Raw genomic sequence first — 10,000 nt, 5'->3', positions numbered from 1 at the left:
AGTTCAGTTCTGTTCAGTTCTAGTTCAGTTCTAGTTCAGTTCTAGTTCAGTTCTAGTTCAGTTCTAGTTCAGTTCTAGTTCAGCTAGTTCAGTTTCTAGTTCAGTTCTAGTTCAGTTCTAGTTCAGTTCTAGTTCAGTTCTAGTTCAGTTCTAGTTCAGTTCTAGTTCAGTTCTAGTTCAGTTCTAGTTCAGTTCTAGTTCAGTTCTAGTTCAGTTCTAGTTCAGTTCTAGTTCAGTTCTAGTTCAGTTCTAGTTCAGTTCTAGTTCAGTTCTAGTTCAGTTCTAGTTCAGTTCTAGTTTCAGTTCTAGTTCAGTTCTAGTTCAGTTCTAGTTCAGTTCTAGTTCAGTTCTAGTTCAGTTCTAGTTCAGTTCTAGTTCAGTTCTAGTTTCAGTTCTAGTTCGTTCTAGTTCAGTTCTAGTTCAGTTCTAGTTCAGTTCTAGTTCAGTTCTAGTTCAGTTCTAGTTCAGTTCTAGTTCAGTTCTAGTTCAGTTCTAGTTCAGTTCTAGTTCAGTTCTAGTTCAGTTCTAGTTCAGTTCTAGTTCAGTTCTAGTTCAGTTCTACTTCAGTTCTAGTTCAGTTCTAGTTCAGTTCTAGTTCAGTTCTAGTTCAGTTCTAGTTCAGTTCTAGTTCAGTTCTAGTTCAGTTCTAGTTCAGTTCTAGTTCAGTTCTAGTTCAGTTCTAGTTCAGTTCTAGTTCAGTTTTAGTTCAGTTCTAGTTCAGTTCTAGTTCAGTTCTAGTTCAGTTCTAGTTCAGTTCTAGTTCAGTTCTAGTTCAGTTCTAGTTCAGTTCTAGTCAGTTTCTAGTTCAGTTCAGTTCAGTCTTTCAGTTCTAGTTCAGTTCTAGTTCAGTTTCTAGTTCAGTTCTAGTTCAGTTCTAGTTCAGTTCTAGTTCTAGTTCAGTCTAGTTCAGTTCCAGTTCAGTTCTAGTTCAGTTCTAGTTCAGTTCTAGTTTAGTTCTAGTTCAGTCTAGTTCATTCTAGTTCAGTTCTAGTTCAGTTCTAGTTCAGTTCTAGTTCAGTTCTAGTTCAGTTCTAGTTCAGTTCTAGTTCAGTTCTAGTTCAGTTCTAGTTCAGTTCTAGTTCAGTTCTAGTTCAGTTCTAGTTCAGTTCTAGTTAGTTCTAGTTCAGTTCTAGTTCAGTTCTAGTTCAGTTCTAGTTCAGTTCTAGTTCAGTTCTAGTTCAGTTTAGTTCAGTTCTAGTTCAGTTCTAGTTCAGTTCTAGTTCAGTTCTAGTTCAGTTCTAGTTCAGTTCTAGTTCAGTTCTAGTTCAGTTCTAGTTCAGTTCTAGTTCAGTTTCTAGTTCAGTTCTGTTCTTTCAGTTTAGTTCAGTTCTAGTTCAGTTCTAGTTCAGTTCTAGTTCAGTTCTAGTTCAGTTCTAGTTCAGTTCTAGTTCAGTTCTAGTTCAGTTCTAGTTCAGTTCTAGTTCAGTTCTAGTTCAGTTCTAGTTCAGTTCTAGTTCAGTTCTAGTTCAGTTCTAGTTCAGTTCTAGTTCAGTTCTAGTTCAGTTCTAGTTCAGTTCTAGTTCATTCTAGTTCAGTTCTAGTTCAGTTCTAGTTCAGTTCTAGTTCAGTTCTAGTTCAGTTCTAGTTCAGTTCTAGTTCAGTTCTTTCAGTTCTAGTCAGTTCTAGTTCAGTTCTAGTTCAGTTCTAGTTCAGTTCTAGTTCAGTTCTTTCAGTTCTAGTTCAGTTCTAGTTCAGTTCTAGTTCAGTTCTAGTTCAGTTCTAGTTCAGTTCTAGTTCATTTAGTTCAGTTCTAGTTCAGTTCTAGTTCAGTTCTAGTTCAGTTTCTAGTTCAGTTCTAGTTCAGTTTCAGTTCTAGTTCAGTTCAGTTCTAGTTCAGTTCAGTTCTAGTTCAGTTCTAGTTCAGTTCAAGTTCAGTTCTAGTTCAGTTCTAGTTCAGTTCTAGTTCAGTTCTAGTTCAGTTCTAGTTCAGTTCTAGTTCAGTTCTAGTTCAGTTCTAGTTCAGTTCTAGTTCAGTTCTAGTTCAGTTCTAGTTCAGTTCTAGTTCAGTTCTAGTTCAGTTCTAGTTCAGTTCTAGTTCAGTTCTAGTTCAGTTCTAGTTCAGTTCTAGTTCAGTTCTAATTCAGTTCTAATTCAGGTCTATTCAGTTCTAGTTCAGTTCTAGTAAGTTCTAGTTCAGTTTAGTTCAGTTCTAGTTCAGTTCTAGTTCAGTTCTAGTTCAGTTCTAGTTCAGTCTAGTTCAGTTCTAGTTCAGTTCTAGTTCAGTTCTAGTTCAGTTCTAGTTCAGTTCTAGTTCAGTTCTAGTTCAGTTCTAGTTCAGTCTAGTCCTCTACCAAGAGTTTGGATTTGAAAATAGTGTTCTCGACTTCCCTAGAATAGTATTACAAATAAGATCTCCGTTCTATTAACTCTATTCGCTATGGCAAGTTAGTCCATGAATTAAGTATGAGTTTGTTATCAAACGTTTTTGCATTGATTTGTTTTTTATTCTTCATTTATTGTTTTCGTTTTAGCCATGTTGGTTTCAGATAGACTTGGAATGAGGTTTTTTTTGTTATCTTTAAAGTGATCATAAGAAAAATTACACTAAATATAGTTTTAATAATTCCAACATTAAAATAAAATTGGGAAATTTCCCATTTAATTCGATGGTGTTATCAAACGCTTTTGCATTGAATATTTTTATTCTTCATTTATTTTTTTCGTTTTAGCCATATTGGTTTCAGAACAGGACTTGGAATGAGGTTTTTTTGTTATCTTAAGAGTGATCATAAGGAAAAATGACACTAACTATAGTTGTAATAATTTCAACATTAAAATAAAATTCAGAAATTTTCCCATTTAATTCGATGGTGTTGTTATTCACAATGAATTTTCAATATAACAAATTTCTTAAAGAAGTTCGTAAGGAAGTAATTTAAGAATTAGAACTAAATTTTTAAGCAGCTACACTTTACAAATTATAACACTATTTCTTTTTTTTTTTAATTTAAATTTGCATATTTCTACATTTAAATTAATCTCCCTCGCATCTCATTTTATTTAAGTTGACAGGCAGTCAACCTTATCTGTATTTTATCATATTATAAACTGAGAATTAAATAAAATTTATTCCTTAAGTAATACCAAAGTATACAGAGAGATAAACATGGTGTTAAAAATGTACTAAGATAAAGAAGACAATTAATTGTTTTGTAATTATATTTTTTAAATGTTTGCAATTATGCATGAAATTTAATAAAAAGATATTTTAAGATAAAGTTATTATAGACAAAGTTCCTTGGCCTACATTTGAATATTATTTAGAATAAGTTAGTTGAGATAAAAATCTAGAGAAGATCATAAAATAAGGCATAGTAAATTTTTTTTTTCAATTTTTATAAACAGAAACAATTTCCTAAATTTTCTATAAAAAGGAGAAAATTTTGAAATTTTTCTATAAAAAAGATAAATTTTCTTAAAGTTTTCCCAAATTTTCTGTAAAAAGATCCAATTTCCCAAATTTTTCTAGAAAGAGAATCGAAAATTTTCTTTAAAAAGAGAAATTCCCGAAAATTTTCTATAGAAAAGATAATTTTTATATAGAAAAGAGAAATTTTATGAAAATTTTCCATAGAAAAGAGAAATTTTATGAAAATTTTCCATAGAAAGAGAAATTTTATGAAAATTTTCCATAGAAAAGAAAAATTTTATGAAAATTTTCTATATAAAACAGAAATTTTGTGAAAATTTTCTATAGAAAAGAGAAATTTTCCGAAATTGTCTATAGAAAAGAGAAATTTTCCGAAATTTTTCTATAGAAAAGAGTAATTTTCTATAAAAAAGAACAAATTTTCTATAGAAAAGAGAAATTATGTGAAAATTTTCTATAGAAAAGAGAAATTTTCCGAAGACAAGAGAAAATTTTCTATAAAAGGAGAAAAATTTTTGAAATTTTTCTATAAAAAGATAAATTTTCTTAAAGTTTTCCCAAAATTTTCTGTAAAAGATCCAATTTCCGAAATTTTTTACAGAAAAGAGAATCGAAGAATCGAAAATTTTCTTTAAAAAGAGAAATTTCCCGAAAATTTTCTATAGAAAGATAATTTTTATATAGAAAAGAGAAATTTTATGAAAATTTTCTATATAAAACAGAAATTTTGTGAAAATTTTCTATAGAAAAGAGAAATTTTCCGAAAATTGTCTATAGAAAAGAGAAATTTTCCGAAAATTTTTCTATAGAAAAGAGTAATTTTCTATAAAAAGGACAAATTTTCTATAGAAAGAGAAATTATGTGAAATTTTCTATAGAAAAGAGAAATTTTCTATAGAAAAGAGAAATTTTCGAAAATGTTCTATAGAAAAGAGAAATTTTCCGAAAATTTTCTATAGAAAAGAGAAATGTTCCGAAACTTTTCTATAGAAAAGAGAAATTATCCGAAAATTTTCTTTAAAAAGAGTAATTTTCTATAAAAGGACAAATTTTCTATAGAAAAGAGAAATTATGTGAAAATTTTCTATAGAAAAGAGAAATTTTGTGAAAATTTTCTAAAAAGAGAAATTTTCGTAAATGTTCTATAAAAAGAGAACAGAAATTTTGAGAAAATTTTTCTATAGAGAGGAGAAATTTTCCGACAATTTTCTATAAAAAGGGAAATTTTCTATAGAAAAGAGAAATTTTATGAAAATTTTCTATAGAAAAGAGAAATTTTATGAAAATTTTCTATAGAAAAGAGACATTTTCCGAAAATTTTCTAAAGAATGAGAAATTATGTAAAATTTTCAATAAAAAAGAGAAATTTTGTGAAAATTTGCTATAGAAAAGAAAAAGTTTTCAGAAAATTTTATATAAAAGAGAAATTTTCCGTAAATCTTCTATAAAAAGAAAAATTTTCTATAGAAAAGAGAAATTTTATGAAAATTTTCTATAGAAAAGAGAAATTTTATGAAAATTTTCTATAGAAAATAGAAATTTTGTGAAAATTTTCTTTAAAAAGAGAAATTTTCTGAAAATTTTCTATAGAAAATTAAAATTTTCCGAAAATTTTCTACAGAAAAGAGATATTTTATGAAAATTTTCTATAGAAAACAGAAATTTTATGAAAATTAGCTTGAAAAGAAAAATTTTCAAAAAATTTTCTATTAAAAGAGAAATTTAAATTTTTTTTTATAAAAAATAGATTTTTTTTCAACAATTTTTTATAAAAAAGATCATTTTTCCGAAATTTCTATAAAGAAGAAAATGTTTCTGAAATTTTCCATAAATTTTTATAAAAAGAAAATTCTTTAACAGAATTGCTTTAGTTTGTTTCAAAAATAACGGTCTTTTACAACAAAAACGTTTTTTTACTGTACCCCTAACAATACAACTATGCCGTCACCTTACCAAAAAATACAATCCTGTTAGAGTGAGGTGAATATACAGAAAGCTTGACAATCAGCTGTTTACTTTTTTCCTTCTATGACAGACCGACGAATTTTTTTAACATACACCTGCGAAATTACAATTTTTTGTCTAAATATCGAGAAAAATATAATAAATTAATTAGAAAAATGTCTTTTTTGGCGCGTGGAATAAGCCTGGTGGCGCGCCAGCCTAGTCTCATCAATAATTTAACAAGTAATTTACTAATTTCATTGATAATTAACTAAAATTAACATGTGTTTTCCTTTTCTTGTTAATACAAGATTCCATGAGAGCATTAAGTGTTACGCCACGCTTTTGTCAGCAAGCCAAATTGGTTACACAGGATATAGCGCCCGTTAAGGAGATTACCAAGGAGGAGCAAGAGAAATGTGAACAAGTGTTAGCAAGGTTAATCAAGAATTAGCAAGAAGGAAGAAGGCCGCCTGTTCGCTGTGGTACACTTATGCCGGCAAACAATTTAAGGTAACAGCCGGCGATATTATTTTGGTCGAAGGCTATTGGCCACCCACCATAGGCGATGAAATACGTTTGGAAAAGGTATTACTGGCAGGAGCCAAAGATTTCACCTTAATTGGTGCCCCTTTATTGGAACCCGGTTTGGTGGATTTAAAGCCACCATTATTGAAAAAACCCTAACACACACTAAGACCCATTTCAAGAAGAAGCGCAGAAAGCAATATTTACGTATTAATTTCCAAAGATCACCCAACACCATGATACGTATCAATTCCATAGAGGTGACACGCAAAGTGGATGAACCCAGTAAACAGCCTTTGAATGAAAATCGTATCTTTTAAGAGTTTTCTTTAACGTTGAGTAAGAAATTAGTAGAACATTAAATGATTTCTTGTGCTAAAACATTTATTTTGTTATAATTTTTATTTCTATAAGAGATTGATTAATGAAAGCTTAACATTAGTTATTTTATCTTTGTGTATATTGGATATATTGCACTTGAAATGTTAAATAATAAAAAAAAAATAATAAATATTAAAAATAGAAACAAAAATGGCAATAAGAAATGTTAAAGACAAATGAGAACTCATGGGGGAAGAAACACAAATAACAACCAATTTTCTATAAGAAATTTTCTTTAGAAAAGAGAATTTTTCCTAAATTTTTCTATAAAAATGAGAAATTTTCCGAAAATTTTCTATAAAATAGAGCAATTTTCCAAAAATTTTCTATAAAATAGAGCAATTTTCTGAGACTTTTCTATAAAAAAGAGAAATTTTTCTATAAAAACGAAAAATTTTCCGATTTTTTTTTTTAAAAAAAGAGAAATTTTCCGAAACTTTTCTATAAAAAGAAATTTTCCGAAACTTTTCTATAAAAGAGAGAAATATTCCAAATATTTTCTAAAAAAGAAGAACTATTTCGAAAATTTTCTATAAAAGAGAGAAATATTTCGAAAATTTTCTATAAAAGAGAGAAATATTCCGAAAATTTTCTATAAAAGAGAGAAATTTTCCGAAAATTTTCTATAAAAAGAGAAATTTTCCGAAAATTTTCTATAAAAAAGAGAAATTTTCCTAAAAAACGAAAAATTTTCCGAATTTTTTTTTATAAAAAGAGAAATTTTTAAGAAACTTTTCTATAAAAAAGAGAAATTTTCCGAAACTTTTCTATAATAAGAGAAATTTTCCGAAACTTTTCTATAAAAAAGAGAAATTTCCGAAACTTTTCTATAAAAAGAGAAATTTTCCGAAAATTTTCTATAAAAAGAGAAATTTTCCGAAAATTTTCTATAAAAAAGAGAAATTTTCCGAAAATTTTCTATAAAAAGAGAAATTTTCCGAAAATTTTCTATAAAAAAGAGAAATTTTCCGAAAATTTTCTATAAAAAAGAGAAATTTTCCGAAAATTTTCTATAAAAAAGAGAAATTTCCGAAAATTTTCTATAAAAAAGAGAATTTTCCGAAAATTTTCTATAAAAAAGAGAAATTTTCCGAAAATTTTCTATAAAAAAGAGACATTTTCCGAAATTTTCTATAAAAAGAAATTTTCCGAAGATTTTCTAAAAAAGAGAAAATTTTCTACAAAAAAGAGAAATTTTCCGAAAATTTTCTATAAAAAAGAAATTTCCGAAAATTTTCTATAAAAAAGAGAAATTTTCCGAAAATTTTTTTCCGAACATTTTCTGTAAAAAAGAAATTTTCCGAAAATTTTCTGTAAAAAATAGAAATATTCCGAAAATTTTTTATAAAAAACAGAAAATTTAAAAATAAAATTTTATAAAAATGTTTTTTTTTTAAATTTTCAAAAAAGGGAAATTTTTAAAAAAAAATTTTATAAAATTTAAAAAAAAAGAATAATTATAAACCTAAATAATAAATAACAATAAATAAATATTTTTAATGCATTTCTAATGCATTTCTCTTTGATGTTCTTCCAGCTGAACAAGTTTAACAAATGTCCTCTCACAGTGACGACACACAAAACAGGGCGGTTTACATTAGCCCTACGCACATGAGCCTCATAACGAGCTTTCTGACGAAAATTGTAACCACATTGTAAACAACTAAAACCCTCTATACTATGTGCCGTTTTATATGAACATTTAAACTTTGTAAATCCATAAATGATTTACCACAGGCATCGCATTGATATAGAGTAGTTAGTGATTCAATTTCTTGCTCGTCATCAATATGATGTGTTTGTTTCATGTGCATACGTAAGGCATAGGCATCTACGTAGCCTTTACCACATTGTGGTATATTACATTTATAGGGCATTTCGCCCATTTTGTGTACGGACAGTAAATGTTTTGTAAATGACAATTTTTAATGAAAGTCTTACCGCATTCTTGACACACGAAATCACGTTTCTTGGGCTGTTGTTCGTGAATAGTGGCTATGTGTTTCCTGCAGCGATTGATTCTTGATGAAGGGTTTGGCATCACATTGGGAACAGCGAAAATTGCCGGCCTTTCAATACCATGCACCGTAGTGAGATGGGTTACGGCATAAGAGCGACATTCGATTCAAATTCATGGCACAGCTCACAGCGGAAATAGAAATTTGGTATGGCTCGGTGATAGGATTTGGGTTACGTTTGCGTACTACTCCAGCGCCGCCTATGAGTTTGAGCGGTTCTTTTACGGGATAATGCGTATTTTGCGTTTTAAATATTGTTCACGACTTCGCACAAAGGTTTTCTTAGGTCTGGAGGTTTTAAAATGACTTTGTATAATAAAGCGGCAGGATTTTCTTCTTCGGGAATTAACAGCTCTTGTTCTTCCAATGGTTCGCTGGTTTTAAACGTGATCTTTTTTTACGTACCTTTTTTTCTTTACACTCCGTTTTATTTACATTGCTGGAAATTTTACTTTTTGCCTTCGTTCTGGGTGAATCCGGCAGAGTAGTTTCCAATATAGATCTACCAGCATTTCAGGTTCTACAAAGTAATGTTGTGAAAAGTTTTCCGACTCCTCTGTTGGTTCACTTAAATCTATTTCCTTTTTACACTCTGCCGCCAACAGCCATTCCTCATTTTGCTGTTCATCACTTTTAGCAGTTTTCTTGTCTTCTAGCAACAATTGTTTTCTTTGGTTTGCTAGCAATTTATGTGATTCCTGGCATTTTTGTATGATATTGTCGGCCCGTATAATGGCCTCAGCACAATCGCGACATATTAAAGCCTGTGGTTCATCAAAAGATGAGATCTAATAAATAATTAGCATAAATATTGATTTTTCCTCATTATTATTCCTCAATTATTATGCCATTATCACCCACTTACCACTACGCCACAAATATTTTCTATGACACTGGGCAAATACTTCTGCTGGACATGCAAATACAGAGAAGTATTGCTGGATTTTGTTTGTAAACAAATGCGACAATAGTTAAATAACTCCGTCATATTTATATTGTCCACCTCAGGCCATTGATTTGTATTTATTTATCGTGATTAATTAACTAAAACATTTTTAATTGATGTTAAACTTCGAAGTGAAGCAAAAAAAAACTTTTTCTTGTTTAAGGTAGCCAGATGAGGTTATAATTTCTACTAAGAAGTTTATGTTTTGGTATAGTTGGGTAACTCTAGTTAATGTTGTTTACGGTAAAAGTGAGTAGCCAGATGGATGTTAATGAAAAAATGCGGTTTTCAAGGTACTTTTAGGAATTTCTCTATAAATAATGAAGTTTTCGTAATTATTCTTAAAAAACTTGCAGTTTTAGTAAAATTCATATAAAAATATAATTTTTCCGAAAAATTTCTATAAAAAAAAAGAATTTTTCAAAAATGTTTTATAGAAAAAGGATTTTACGAAAATTTTTATATAAAAACGAATTTTCCAAAAATATGCTTAAAAGCTAAATTTTTCAAAACAAAAATTTGTTAAAGAAATATATTTCAAGAATACATTCTTTTAAGAACCTGCAAGTAAAACCATATGGCAACTACGTTTTAACAATTCCAATTTGATAAAACTTCCAATTGACATTTATTGCTACAGGTGATTTGACAGCTGTTTCAAATTTAGAATTTTCTATTATAAATTAAGATTTAAATTAAAATTTTACATACAAATTAACAAAAATTTAATTATTGGCAAAAAAAATAATATATTATTCACAGTTAAGCTTTTTTCACCTGTAAATATGACAATAACCTAGTGGCAACATTGTT

General features: G+C 28.6%; 2 protein-coding genes and 1 pseudogene across 2 annotated transcripts; 1 reads left to right on the top strand and 2 right to left on the bottom strand.

Annotated features, from left to right (window-relative positions):
* The window catches only part of LOC119611757, a 44,755-nt pseudogene extending 36,530 nt beyond the window's left edge, over window positions 1-8,225 (bottom strand).
* LOC119611758 (39S ribosomal protein L21, mitochondrial-like) lies at window positions 5,392-6,229 on the top strand. Its single transcript, XM_037967447.1, is given in 5 exon segments — window positions 5,392-5,557; window positions 5,626-5,761; window positions 5,763-5,811; window positions 5,813-5,969; window positions 5,972-6,229. Coding segments are annotated over 5 exon segments (600 nt in total). The 5' UTR covers window positions 5,392-5,490; the 3' UTR covers window positions 6,163-6,229.
* A 418-nt stretch (window positions 8,226-8,643) lies between the features above and the next one.
* On the bottom strand, window positions 8,644-9,353 carry LOC119611760. The gene is made up of 2 exons (XM_037967448.1): window positions 9,107-9,353; window positions 8,644-9,029 (listed from the first exon to the last, which is right to left on the bottom strand). Exons 1-2 carry the CDS (start codon window positions 9,227-9,229, stop codon window positions 8,673-8,675), a joined length of 480 nt encoding a protein of 159 aa, XP_037823376.1. The 5' UTR covers window positions 9,230-9,353; the 3' UTR covers window positions 8,644-8,672.
* Window positions 9,354-10,000: the final 647 nt, after the last annotated feature.

This window comes from Lucilia sericata, unplaced genomic scaffold (assembly GCF_015586225.1).
Source record: "Lucilia sericata isolate MDLA Ls3-8-SP2 unplaced genomic scaffold, ASM1558622v1 Contig001527F_arrow, whole genome shotgun sequence".
Classification (NCBI taxonomy): domain Eukaryota; kingdom Metazoa; phylum Arthropoda; class Insecta; order Diptera; family Calliphoridae; genus Lucilia; species Lucilia sericata.
The sequence above is the reverse complement of the archived record's forward strand: the minus strand, read 5'-3'. Positions and strand labels throughout refer to the sequence as shown.